This window comes from Zonotrichia albicollis, chromosome 12 (genome assembly GCF_047830755.1).
Source record: "Zonotrichia albicollis isolate bZonAlb1 chromosome 12, bZonAlb1.hap1, whole genome shotgun sequence".
NCBI lineage: Eukaryota > Metazoa > Chordata > Aves > Passeriformes > Passerellidae > Zonotrichia > Zonotrichia albicollis.
The window spans coordinates 18,746,851-18,760,986 of NC_133830.1; the positions used below are offsets into that span (position 1 = coordinate 18,746,851).

Genomic DNA, 14,136 nt, shown 5'->3' on the forward strand with positions numbered 1-14,136 from the left:
AGGCTTAGAGTTCTTTGATCAAAAGGTCAATAAACCAAAAGTAAAGCACATCAAGCAGAGGAATAGTGCTGGAGGATCAAACCACAGAGCAGGCTGCCTACCCAAGAATAGTAGGCAGACATTTCTACATATTTTTCTGATGACAAGTCCCTGTCCCAGCAATTTGGATTGGATACAGCAAATGCTACTAAATAAAGCAGGAAGGTGTTGGAAAAGGGGAAGCTCAAGTTACTATGAATTGTTTAGCAATTCTAAAACAGTTCTTCCTTCTTGCAAAGACCAAATCGAGTACAAACATGTTAAGCCTAAGTGTAAAGCACTTAAAGGTGTAGGAGTTGTTTTATTTATTGTTCAGTGTTTGGTTAAAGAGGAGGAAATAATGATGTGAAAGGCTCCTGGCAATTATCAGACATGAATAAGGGTGGGAAACCTGCATGTTTCATATATATAATTACAGAAATCATCTCTAGGGCTTAGGGTGTCTGGGTGGGTAGTTTTGGATCAGTTCACCATGATCTCTCATTCTGGAGTTCATCTGTGTCAAACCCACAATCTCCTGAGATCCCACCAGTGAATTCAGTGTCCACAGCATCCCCCAGCCCTGCTCTGACCCCCGCAGCATCCTCACAGCCAGCCAAGCATCCACTTGGAGACTTCTGCAGGGGCTTTTCCCAGTGTGGAGGGAAAATAGGGCTTCAATCTGGCCATCTTTGTGTCTCCAGTCAGTGGTGCTGGGATTCCATCACTGCAGCTGAGCATCTTGAGCTAAATACTGGCTAAAAGCCCTAAGGATGACTATTTCCCCTGATTTGGTCACATCTTCCTTCCTAAAAGACACCTAAAAGGGTGCATTCTGATCAATTCCCATGAGAAGTCTGCAAGAGGATTGAACTGTGATTTGTGGGATTTTCTCTCTGATGCCAAATGTCTGTGTGGAGTAGTAATGAGGCTAACATTATTAATTTTTAAGCAGGCACATGTATATAAACACCACCTTAAAAAACTGAGCAGAAATCACAACACAACCTCTCTGCTAGGTGAGGTTTCCTTACACACAGCACTCAACAAGCACCTCTTCTCTTCTCTTCTCTTCTCTTCTCTTCTCTTCTCTTCTCTTCTCTTCTCTTCTCTTCTCTTCTCTTCTCTTCTCTTCTCTTCTCTTCTCTTCTCTTCTCTTCTCTTCTCTTCTCTTCTCTTCTCTTCTCTTCTCTTCTCTTCTCTTCTCTTCTCTTCTCTTCTTTTCCCCTTTCTCCTTTCTCCTTTCTCCTTCCCTTCTGTCCTCTTCCCCTTCCCATCTCTCTTTTCTCTCCACAGCACAGGACATGGCATCACAGCAGACCTTTAAATTTTATGAAGGTCCCAGAGAAATATCAACATTCCCCCACAATTGCTACTGACCCTCGTAATTACCTTAATGGGACATGGAGAGAGAGCTCTGGCTGCTGCCTGATACACTTTTAATGCTTTGCAGATGTTCCCTTGATTTTACTAACTGGAAACACTTCATAACTTGTAAGCACAGCCTGTTCCCAGTACAGCATTTAGCTCTCACAAAGCAGCAATCTCCCCAGCCCTAAGGTCTGAGAGGGAAAAAACCTTCACATGGATTTTTTTCTTTCTTAGAGGTTAAATAGGAGAAGGTGAACTGACAGAGTGTTTAGGTTATATCAGTAAATAGCAAAGAGTGAACACTGGAGGAGGAACCAAAATCCAGCTCCAAAGCACACCTGAAATCACTTCAGAGGTGTTAGAAACATAAAAGTGTTGCTTTTTGAGCATTGGGACACAATGGGGTGGGTTTGAAAGGAGAAGCTGAAGCTTCTTAACATTTACCTTTGCAGTGCCAGCGTGTTACAGATAATTCAGTGCCTTTGTAGCTGGCACCAGCTCATTTCTAACTCTGCCCCTTCATCAGAGCAGGCTGAGATTTTAGAAAACAACTTAAATAAATAAATGGGGAACAGAAATTTCCCAGCCACTCTTTGTCCCTCCAGTACAAAGTGTATTCCCGACAATGCTCCTACAACCCCTCACAGTTCAGATGCTCAGTTCCAAGCTGCCAGCTGGGGAAAAGGTGTCAGTACTGCTGCTGCACTCATGGGAGAAGCAGAGGCATTTGATGATGGGAATGTGAAACCCCTGGCTGCCTTTGTAATGTTTTCCCCCTTTCAGGAGAACTTCCATATCCGGGAACTGGAAGACAAACACGGGCTCTGCCATGCTGGAACAAATTGCTATGTCAGATAAGTAAGTGGAGTCTCGTGTCAAAGGTAATTAAAAAATTAACAGAGCTTGATTTGAAGTGGATTTTTAAAGAATGCCATTGTTGGTACACAAGTCACAGTAAGTGCATTGTGTATGCATTGTGTTCATTTGGGGAGAAGGAATCTCTCAGTCAGGGGAGAGAGCAGAGGCAGGAGTTCCACGTGGCTTCAGAATTACCCACCCACACTCACAGCCCCAGGGGTTATGTGAGCCCCTGGGTTCCTACATCCACATCTGCTCCCAGAAAATGTCAGGAATTCCCTTCAGAAAACTGAATTTCACAGTGTCAGTGTCAGTGATTTCTCCTGGTTCATTTGCCCTCTCTTATCCACCAGTCTCACACCTCTTTTAAACTTTGCTCCTTCTACATCCTACCACCCCCCTACATAACCAAGGAATCCAGTCTGCCTATTTAAATCCTATTTTGCCTATTTAAATCCCATTTCTCTTTTCTACTTTCAATCCCAAACTCCTTACTTTTCATTTTATAAATTTCCGCTGAAGTGCACTGTGAGGCTTTTTCCCCTGTTGCTGGGATACACTGCAGCTTTATTTCCCCTGTGCCATCATTCCAGCTCTGTACTTTGGTTTACTGTGCTTTTCCTTTTCTTTCCCATTCTTATCCTGGATAATTCCTGCAGTCCAGTTGAAAACATTCATGCAGCAGCACTTTGAAGCTCAGCACTCTTTTCTCAACCCCCTCATTTGCTCCACAACCCATAAACCTCTTTTCCCTGCAAAACAAAATCTCAGAGTCTTTTGAATGGCTGTGGATTTTCTGCTGTTCAGCTTCTCCAAAGGCTGCCACCAGTGGAAGCTGAACTGAACTCTGTGCAGTGAAAGTGGAATTTAAAAGGTGTTTTAAAGTTCAACATTAGTCCTGGTTTGTTTGTTTGGGGCTTTTTTTAAAAAAAAAAGCCTGGAACCTACAGCTTGGTGTGTCTTAGGAGCTGAGGGAGACACAGGAACAGCAGCATTGCCTGCCCTGGAAAGGTGAAAACAAGAAAGAAAGACGGGAATTCCAGCTCCCTGCTGTCCAAGCCCTGTCTAGACTGTGTCCTCACTGCTCTCCCCTCTGGGCATGGCCTGCAGCCACATTATTTTCCCTTTCTCATTCCCTCCCACCTCGCTGCAGAAAGGGAGGTTGTGTGTTCCCTGTGAGCTCCGGGCTGTGTAATTACAGCCCGTGGGCTGCTGGAACACACAGACTCCACTCGTGCCCCCAGGACAGCAGGGCCAGGGATGGGAAATGCTCCCCTGCTCCTGCTGGGAATGCTGGAAATGCTCCCTGAGCTCTGCCCCTGCTCCTGTTTTTCAGTGGAGTCAATTAGAGCAGAATGGGGATTTTCCCATTAACACACCAGCCAGCAAAACCAAACTTCCTTCAGCTGCTGGGGCCAAAAGCATGGGAAAGGTGGATGTGGTTCCACCAGGGAGGAGAAATTCACAGAAAGAAGAAGAGAGTGGCAGGAAGGGACAGGGACAGGGAAAGGGAAAGGGGTCACAATTCCTCATTTACCCCTGTTCCAAAGCTCCTGCTGCCCACAGAGCTGTGCCAGCTGTGCCCACCTCCCCTGGCACACCTGGTATTGCCCCTTTGTCTTTAATTTTGGTTTTAATACACCCATGGATGGGGAGGAAGTGCCTTGAAGGCCCTGCCTGGTGGGCATTGCTGGCTGGACACAGACCTCAGGGCAGAAATTCAGAGAAGAAAGTGGCAGGAAGGGACAGGCCGAGGGGTCACAATTCCTCATTTACCCCTGTTCCAAACTGTGCCCACCTCCCCTGGCACACCTGGTATTGCCCCCTGGGACCAACCCTTTATCTTTATCCTTTATCTTTTATCTTTCTCCTTTATTTCTGCTGTCCCCCCTGGCTCTGGGAAAAGAGGGCCCATGACCTTTTGTCAAACCCACTGTGCAAGCCTTAGGTTTCAAACACTCCAGGCTGCTCCATCCAAAACCTCTCTTCCCGAATGGATTTTTCCAGCTCTGTGTTTGTTGGCAGAAGATGGGCTATTAAATATACTTTCATAAATCTGATTGATGTTGCAGTGTTTTAGAGAAAATGTCCTCGGTTTTGTTTCCATTTGGAGTCCAGATATTTACTGTTCAAGACAAGTTTTGTTGTCCCTGTGACTTTCTAAGATACACAAGATTTTACAGCCAAAAAAGAATAAATTATTTATAAGCAAGTGCATGCAAAAAGTCCAGTCAGCCAGTGCATCTACAGATGTTGAATTTGTCAGGCATCCAAAAAACCCTCTTATATTGGACAAAAACCATGTTTCTCACAGGAAAAAAAAAAAGTTATTTTCATTGCTAAGATATTACCATCAGGATCTTTTCAAATCGATTTCTTTGTATTCTGCTTAAAAGAAAAACTTTTCCATTGGAACAGATTAGATATAAGAAAATATCAAGAATGTGACTTAATAAGTTTACTTGGAAAGGATGCTGTTACTGAAGATATTTATACATGAATCAGACTCTCAGCCCAGCAAGGAATTTCCTTTGATCCCACAATGAAATCAAATGCTTTGTTTATTACAGCAAGGGGTTTTTTTCTGTGGAAAATACTATGAGGTGGCAAATCCATCATCAGGACTGGAGCAGGAGAGGGGCTGGAAGAGGAAATAGCTCTGCTTTAGACTCAGCAGTGAGCCAAGAGGAAAATTCATGATCAATGAATGCTTTAAAAATGGAGTTTTTTAGCCAATGATGCCCTTCAGTTGGTGACATCACCCTGCATCACTCCAGGATCATTTCCTGCCTGCCCACCCTGCTGGAGTCACTGAACATTCCCAGTGCCTTTGGTGTCCTTGTCTTTGGGCTCTCAGAGCTTGTGCTACAGCAGTCACAGGAACTGCCTCACTCTTCTCATAAATAAATCCTTCCCCACCCACTCGTTGGTCAGATAATCTCTCTATTCATGGAGAAAAAATGAAAATAAATCGTATTGCTGCTGGTAGGATGGGTGAAGAGTCCACCCTCAGTCTCTTACCATGACATTACAAAATAAACTGAAGAATTTTTGTGCCCAATTCTGTAAGAAATTGCCTTTTTAGGAGTTGTAGAATTCCTTGGAATTATTTAAATTCCACTTGGGTTGTGCTGTGGTTGTCTGTAACCCTACATGAAGAACATACCCCTTGTCTGCATGCTCCACAGTCCCCATAATTCCATATTTTTGTCCTTCTGAATCACCTGAAGGGTTTTCCTGCCTGGGTTTCTCCTTTTGCTCAGTGCTGTAGGAATAAAACCTGCCTGGTTCCATTGGAAAACAGCTGGTCCATGATCTAGGATGGTGCCTCAGGCTCATTTTCCTGATACAGGAGCCAGCCCCATCCAATGTAGTGAAAATTCTGAATTTAATGAAGTGAAAATACTGAATGTAATATTACATAGGTTATTAGGTGAGCCTCTAGAAAATCAATAGCCTGATGAGACACTCACAGAGCAAATTATTTTTGTGAAACAGGTACAAGCTTTGGGTTGACACCTGTTCTGAAATATTTGGCGGCTTGGACATCTGTGCTGTTAAAGCTGTACATGGGAAGGATGGAAAAGATTATATTTTTGAGGTAAGAAATCCTGCTTTTTTTTTTTTTTCCAATATCTGCCTTTACATATTACAAACAGGCAAGGAAAGAACCTTTCTGATAGCTGGGCACTGCCTTATTTGTGTTTGAGGCAGGGCTGTGTATTTTTGAGCACTGTTTCAATCATGATACAAAGCCACAGGTCCAAATTAGTGGCAAAACTTGCTGGAAAATGTAACCCTATGGATGGGAACGTCTTCTGGTGTTGGAGGAAATGTACACAAAGTGCAAAACAAAGCCAAATGTGGATGGCACATTTTGCCAACCCTGATGGTTTCTTTCCTGAGCAGCCTCAGCAGCTTTTCCAGGAAGGTTTATAGATAGCACCATCCCAAGGGAACCCCAACAAAATTATACCTTGCTCTGCAAAGGGAGATTAAGGATGAAGTGGAAACAACTTTACTTTTTTTGTAGCCTAAATATTGCCCTGAACATCTAAATCCTCATGAATCAGAAGTTTCTGCTGTAGGTAATTTTGAAAAGTTGAAGTTTTTCATTTCCTTTGAGGTTTTTTTTATGGAGAAATATCATTTTGTGTAGCCATAAAACAAGTTATCATCACTTTCCTATCACCATTTCTTCAGCACCTTCCACGTTCCTAGAATTTTATTCAGGAGGTGGGCAAGGATCTCCAGAATCTCCTCACTCCAAAAAAACTGATAAAGCAAAAAGGGAAAGCTTTTAAAAAATGAAATAACCACTGCAAATTCTGTAATGGACTGAGACTGCAACTCAACAAATCCCCTGATTTTCCATGCCACAGTCAGACATAATTACTAAACCCCAGAATTCTCAGAGCTGCAGAGCATTTTAATCAGGGTGCAGAATAGACCTTGCAATTAAATAAAAAAGAAATAAAAAGAGTGGATGGAAGTGTGATAATTCCTGCTGTTGTCTGGAATCAGCTGAATTGTCCCGGAGATGGGAATGCTCATCAGCAAGGACATTTAGAATCTGTAAAAAACATTGAAATGTGGGGCTGTTTGCAAAGTTCACATCCACCAGAACATCTGGAAAAATTAGGATATCAACAATTCTTACACTGCAATTTTTACAATGATGAGTTGAAAACTGTCTGCACCAAGATACGGAGAATTTTCTCCTTTTGTGTTCTTTCAGCACGGGAAAATAAAAGTTATTAAGGCTGGCACGTGCATGGTGCACTCGAGAGAGCTGAGCAGGACAGGCAGTCCAGAAATCCTGGGCTGCAGCTCCAGGGAAAAAAAAAGGAAAAAATGAGGAAATAATTAGGAAAAATGAGGAAAAATTTAGGAAAAAAATAGGGGAAAAATGAGGAAAAATGAGGAAAAAACGAGAAAAAAAAATGAGGAAAAATTAGGAAAAATTAGGAAAAAATAAGGAAAAAAAAACAAGGAAAAAATGAGGAAAAATGAGGAAAAAATGGGGAAAAATTAGGAAAAAATTAGGAAAAAATAAGGGAAAAAACAAGGAAAAAATGAGGAAAAATGAGGAAAAATGGGGAAAAATTAGGAAAAAATTAGGTAAAAGCAAGGAAAAAACAAGGAAAAAACAAGGAAAAAAACTAGGAAAAAATGAGGATTTGGGTACCACTGACATCTTAATCCTGCAGAGCGCACCTGACAAGGAACACACAGATTCCCTAATGGGTGAAAGAACATTGGCAGATTTGTTCTTGCTGATTTTCACTCGGCACATTCAGCCAGTGTCACCTCCAGTTGTGTGTCACCCACCCTGGAAGGGAATGGGAATTAGGGGAGAATTCCAAGCTTTCTTCACATATCCAGACCAGTTTTCTGCTCTCCAGAAAACTGTCATCTCCACTTTTGCTGAACAGGAGAAAATTATTAATTTTTGACAAAATTATTAATTTTTATTCAAGCCCAAAACCACCTGTGTTGTTCTGTGGTGCCTGTTCTTTCCCCCTCAGTGGGAATTCGCAGCTGCCAAGCATCAGACAAGCTGTAGAACCAGGATTTTATTAACACATCCCTGCAACATGCAGCAATTTAACTGCCTGCCCTCTTCTTCCTGATGAAACATCAAATCAAGTCCAATAAACTTTTAACTTCTTAAAGATAAAGACTTTTCCCCTTTTAAAATTAACACTTCTGAGGTTTCAGTGCCAGAAGGAGCAGAGAATTGTTTATATTTCTGATCCCACTGAATATTATCTTTCCTGTTTCATTCTTGGAAAAGCAAAGCTCTGGGAAAGTCAATAAAAGCTCAGAGTGGTGATGAGAGCAGTAAAAGAGAACAAATGGAAGAGAATCCTTCAGAGTGGCCTCCCAGACGTCTCCCAAATTTTGTTTAAATTAAATGGGCTGCTGCAGGTGTCTTTCCCACTTGCTTCATTTCGCCCTGAGCTAAGTTACAATTAGCTCCCAAGCGGTGTTTTTGACTTAGAAAGGATTTCAAGAAGAAAACTTTCACTGGAAACCGACGGAGGGAATGAAGGAAGTGTTTGTGCACAACTGGATGGAAAGTTCTGCTCTTGGCCTCGAATTCTTCAGAAGCTCAGCTACTTCTCCTGTGCTCCCATCAGGGACAGAATTCCTCTGCTCAGCTCGGGGAGGGAGCCAAATCCAGCTGTAATCACTGATAAACTCAGAAGCCTCTCCTAATTTCTGCTCTGGAGCATTGCTGTGTTCACAGACCAAAGGGAATGGTTTTGCCCATTTCTCACTCTGCCTAGCATGGACCTTCCAAATTACCCTAATTAATTCCCCCTTTCCCCTGTGCTTACCATTTATTCTGTTTTCTCCTGGAATTCCTGGGTTTTTCCCTCAGGAGATCCATCTATCCTGTCTGACTGACTGACTGACTGACTGACTGACAGCAGTCAGTTTCTCCTTCAAACACCACGATCACTTTGCACTTACTGATATTTTATAATTCCTCTGTCTCCTTTAGAAATCCCATCCCATTTCCCTTCCTAATTACAGAATTTCTCTTCTTTGTGTGGCCAGTCTCAGTCTTGCACCTCAAATTTTAGCTATTCACCTTTCCCACTAATATTTACAGTCAGTCCCTGGGTGATAAGAGAAATTCATCCCAAAGAACTGACCACTGAAATGAAAATACATTGATATAAAAATGCAATTTCACAGAGATACGAATTAAGGGACTGTAATTCATAGCGACCCATGTTTTTACTGGCATCTGCTAAAGGAATGTATTTGATTTTATAAATTACAGATGTCCTTTTTTTTTTTTTCTGTGAAATCCTCTTAGTGGGAAACTCCAATATTTTAAATAGCTGAGCTATATGCTGAACTAAAAACTGGCTGGGTTTAAATGAGATTTTAAATCTAGCACAGGCTGTAAATAGACTATTTATAAACAGGGAGCTTGGTGTGTGTTTAAACTTTGTCAAATCTTCTGAGGGATGGGGAAATGCCAGCCTGACATTCCTGTAGTCACTCACAGGATTTAAAAGCTGTTGGTGTTACCCAAAATATTCTTAAGATACATTTATATAAAATAAAAATACAAAACAGTTGTCATTAACTCTTGTACCAGGAATGAAAATTGACTGTATTCTGTGAAAGGAAAAGAAAATACACCAAAAATCACCATACAAAGCATCCACCTGGATCTCAGGGGGTGCCAGAGGTGCTCTGCTGCCACATCTTTGGCCAACAATATTGATGCCCCTGTGGCAACAAACCCAAGGATTTTAACAAGGTCAAAACCTGCCCAGGTGATAAGAGACTGATAAGGACAAATGGCTCTGGTTTTAACGCCAAATCTGCTTGAATCTGCCTCAGATTTGTGGCTATGCCTGAAAATTCTTCATTCAAGGAGTGAAACAACCTCTCTGCTGGAGTGGCCACGAAGATCTGACACCTCCAGGCTCCTTATTTTCACTTTCCCCACCAGTTCTGCCACACAGCATGGCAGTACCTCCCAAAGGAAGCTGATGTGTGAACCTGCAGTTGTGGAAGTGCTTGAGAGCAGAAATTCAGCCCAAACCCAATCCTCCAGATCTTAATCCTGCCTAATCCTTTGGCAGGATTTATTGGAGATAATTTATTTCACAGTCATTCCAAGTAATTGTTTTAATGCAAGTGCATGGTAAACCAAGGGGTTTTTTTCTTTGCTTGTGAAACTTTTAACTGATGTTGGGTAAGAGGGGGGCTCATCTACACCCTATGGCGCATATTTTTTTAAAAAACTCTCATTAAAACATTTTTAGAGCCCAAACCTCACTCCTGCTCTGAAAATCAGATGGTTTGCAGTGAAGAACCAAACATCCAATGGCCTTCACACCAAAACATTCTATATTCAGTCATCATTAACACTTCACAGCCCTGGCACCAAGCAAATTCCTCTCACAAAAACAGCTCAGGATACAAGGAATGGATCTTTAACATGTTTATACAATTTTTAAGATAGCAGTAAGTGAGCAGAAATGAATATTAAATGGCCACTCAACCTGCAAGGTTACATTTTACCCCTCCAGAAATATCAACTCTTAATGGTTGATCAACTCTTCTCTTAATTAATTTAAAACATTGGCATTTTCCACTTAAATCTATGGTTGTTAAAAAAGATGGTAAACTTTAAAAAACCTTTCAGTGTACTTATTAAACATCTCTGCTGCTGATGTGGCCCTAGAGTCAAAACCAGTCATTCATTTCTAAGGAAACATTTGTTCTGCAGTTCAATTATTGTGCATTGTTTACTCTGGGGTTATTTTCAAGCCTTTTGGCTGTGAGGAAGCTCAGAGACCTCCTAAATCTGAAAATCCCAGCACAAACATTGCCAGCATTTCGGTTGCCAGCACACGATGCCAGTGAATCTTGTAAATGAACAAACAAAAGAATCATGGAAATTATTTGGGACTTCAAGCTAATCCCATTATTGGAACAAAATCTTCCTTTGTCACTCAGAATTTCTACAGCTCTCACCATAGTTTGAAAAGCTCAAGATTGATATTACTTATAAATACTAAATCCTTCCCAGCTACTGCAAGATGCAATGTTCTTTTAAATCCAAATATCCCTTTAAACACCAACTTCTGTGTCTAATTCCTAGAACCCCTTGAAAACCTAAAAGAAGGAAGGCAAAACTCCGCTCTTTGTTAAAAAAGGAGAAATTCTGTGGAGGCTGAGGGATTGAGAAGAGTTTTGCTGCCTCTAAATCCCATCCACACAATGTGGGTGTGTTCCTGCTCTTCAGACTGGTCCCTGAGCACCCCTCAGATAACAAAATTCTTCCACCCAGACCTGTGGGAAACACCAGAGTGCACATGAGGCACATGCAAAAAGAATTGCAGCTTCTCAAAAGTTAATGGAATCCTATTACTTTTCTAAATAGGAATGCCCAGTGCCCTTGTGAATAATTGCTGGGGTTATGTTATGCTCTTATTTCCCCTGAAACAAACACAGTTGTGGCAGAAGTGGATACACTGGAGAAATAACAAATATTCTGGAGAAACAACAAATATTCTGGAGAAATTACAAGTGCTTGGGACCCACTGAAGTGGCAGGATTCAGTATTGGTTTTACTCATCAGAATGGGTGTGATAAATAACCACAGAGCACTATTAACCTGTCATGTTCAGAATGGAAATGTGCCCATTTTTTTCTGCCTCTCTGCCATCCTGCTTTCTCTGTAGAAATTCTGATTCTTTGCAGCCACAGTACTTTTTAAAAAAGGCTATCAATAATCAATATCAAAGTGTAATTCATTAAAAACTGAAAAAGTTTTAAAGCTTTTCATGAGTCAGTAAGGATCCAGATCTCCCTAGCAAAACTCCACAAACTGCCAAGAAGCTGAAATTTAAGCTGCATTTCCCTGGGGTAATCCAGCTCCTGAATGTGGAGTGAGCCCCAAAATCAGGGAAGGGAGGAAAGCTCAGCTGAAATTCCTGCAGATTACTGCACAGCCTGAGAAATCTCATTTTCTTTAGCAGCCCTGTTCCCTGGTGTGTGGCCAGGTGTGAAGTGAAGCTTTTTCTGAAAGGTTCTTTGGTGGGAGATGGGGAGGGGAAGGCATTGCAAAGTTGCTGTTCTCTCGTTGATTTTCTGATGGAACACATAATGCCTGTAATTCCTGTTAAAAGCCCTGCTGTAAATGCACCTCCTGCAGAGGTGAGGAGGATTTCCCTGCCAGCACTGATGTCCTGTTGCATTCTGCAGGTGATGGACTGTGCCATGCCCCTGATTGGGGAGCACCAGGCTGAAGACAGGCAGCACATCACCGAGCTAGTCGTAAGCAAAATGAACCAAATGTTGTCCAAAACTCCTATTCCATCTCCTCAGAGACCCACTGCCACTCAGCAGCCTCAGGTAGGATAAAATTTAATTTAAATTCAATTTTAAAAACAGCATCTTGGTCTGTCATTTTAAGCACAAAGTTTTTTGGACACCTGTGGAACTTCAAGGATTTGGGAATTACCAACACATTTTATCAGTTTGTTATATTTTAATGAGATTGTCTTCAGATATAATCAAGTGCAAGTATTGCTGTGTTTCTGCCTGTGGGTTCAGGGAATTACCAGGCTCTGTACTGCTTCCTTTCAGTCCCATATATAAAATATCATGGAAATCTAAGGAGCAGTCTCATAGAGAATGCTTGCCTTGAAGATGTCAAAAATAATACTGAATAACTCTTGTTCTTGTGAGAAATTAATGAGGTTATAATATTTTTTTAATGTGCTGCAATTCATGAAAATGCCTTAGAAATCTAGGAAGCTCCTGAAATATGTTCAACATAGTGGAAGATTCAGTTAAAATATTGCATCTTGGTCTATCATTTTAAGCACAAAGTTCTATAATTTTAGGCACAAAGTTTTCCTCCAAGAATTCCAACACATGTAGAACCTCAAGGATTTGAGAATTACCAACACATTTTATCAGTTTGTTCTGTTTCAAAGAGATTGTCTCCAGACAGAATCAAGAAGTGCAAGTATTGCTGTGTTTGTACCTGTGGGTTCAGGGAATTACCAGGCTTTGTACTGCTTCCTTTCAGTCCCATATATAAAATATCATGGAAATCTAAGGAGCACTGTCATAGAAAATGCTTGCTCTGAAGATGTCAAAAATAATACTGAATAACTCTTGTTCTTGTGAGAAATTAATGAGGTTATAATCTTTTTTTAATGTGCTGCAATTCATGAAAATGCCTTAGAAATCTAGGAAGCTCCTGGAATATGTTCATTATAGTAGAAGATTGAGTTAAAATAGAGTATCTTGGTCTATCATTTAAGCACAAAGTTTTTTGGACACCTGTGGAACCTCAAGGATTTGGGAATTTACCAACACATTTTATCATTTTGTTCTATTTCAAAGAGATTGTCTCCAGATGGAATCAAGAAGTGCAAGTATTGCTGTGTTTCTACCCATGGTTTCAGGGAATTACCAGGCTCATTTCAGTCCCATCTATAAAATATCATGGAAATACTAAGGAGCACTGCCATAGAAAACCCTTTACTGAGGATGTCAAAAATAATACTGAATAATTCTTGTTCTTGTGAGAAATAATTGAGGTTATAATATTTTTTTAATGTGCTACAATTCATGAAAATACCTCAGAAATCTAGGAAGCTCCTGAAATAAGTTCAGCATAGTAGAAGATTCAGTTACAATAGAGCATCTTGGTCTTTCATTTTAAGCACAAAGTTCTATAATTTTAAGCACAAATTCTATAATTTTAGGCACAAAGTTTTCCTCCAAGAATTCCAACACATGTAGAACCTCAAGGATTTGAGAATTACCAACACATTTTATCAGTTTGTTATGTTTCAAAGAGATTGTCTCCAGACAGAATCAAGAAGTGCAAGTATTGCTGTGTTTGTACCTGTGGGTTCAGGGAATTACCAGGCTCTGTACTGCTTCCTTTCAGTCCCATATATAAAATATCATGGAAATATTGAGAAGCACTGTCATAGAGAATGCTTGTCCTGAAGATGTCAAAAATAATACTGAATAACTCTTGTTCTTGTGAGAAATTAATGAGGTTATAATATTTTTTTAATGTGCTGCAATTCATGAAAATGCCTCAGAAATCTAGGAAGCTCCTGAAATATGTTCAGCATAGTAGAAGACATGGGCCAAAGGTTGCAAACAGATGCACATTTCATTTATTTTATCTTGCATGGCTTTGTAGTTAAAGTGTGTGGATGAAGAGTCCTGCCGCTGGCCCAGCTGGCTCCCTGGAAGTACCTTTGTGTTTCCATTTCCATGCTTTAAAAACCTGGGGTTTATTGGAGTGATCCTTTTAATAACTTTGGGGAATGTGGTGTTTTTGTAAAAGAACAGAAAATTTGGGAGGCTGTGGATTTG

The 14,136-nt window shown here is 40.9% G+C and overlaps 1 protein-coding gene across 1 annotated transcript in view; it reads left to right on the top strand.

Annotated features, from left to right (window-relative positions):
• Positions 1–14,136, top strand: part of SYN2 (synapsin II) — a 189,699-nt gene that overhangs the window by 151,990 nt on the left and 23,573 nt on the right. Inside the window, exons 8-10 of the mRNA XM_074550135.1 lie at positions 2,173–2,247; positions 5,746–5,848; positions 11,992–12,141. Of these exons, the coding sequence (XP_074406236.1) occupies positions 2,173–2,247; positions 5,746–5,848; positions 11,992–12,141 (328 nt within the window). The remainder of the gene's footprint in view (positions 1–2,172; positions 2,248–5,745; positions 5,849–11,991; positions 12,142–14,136) is intronic.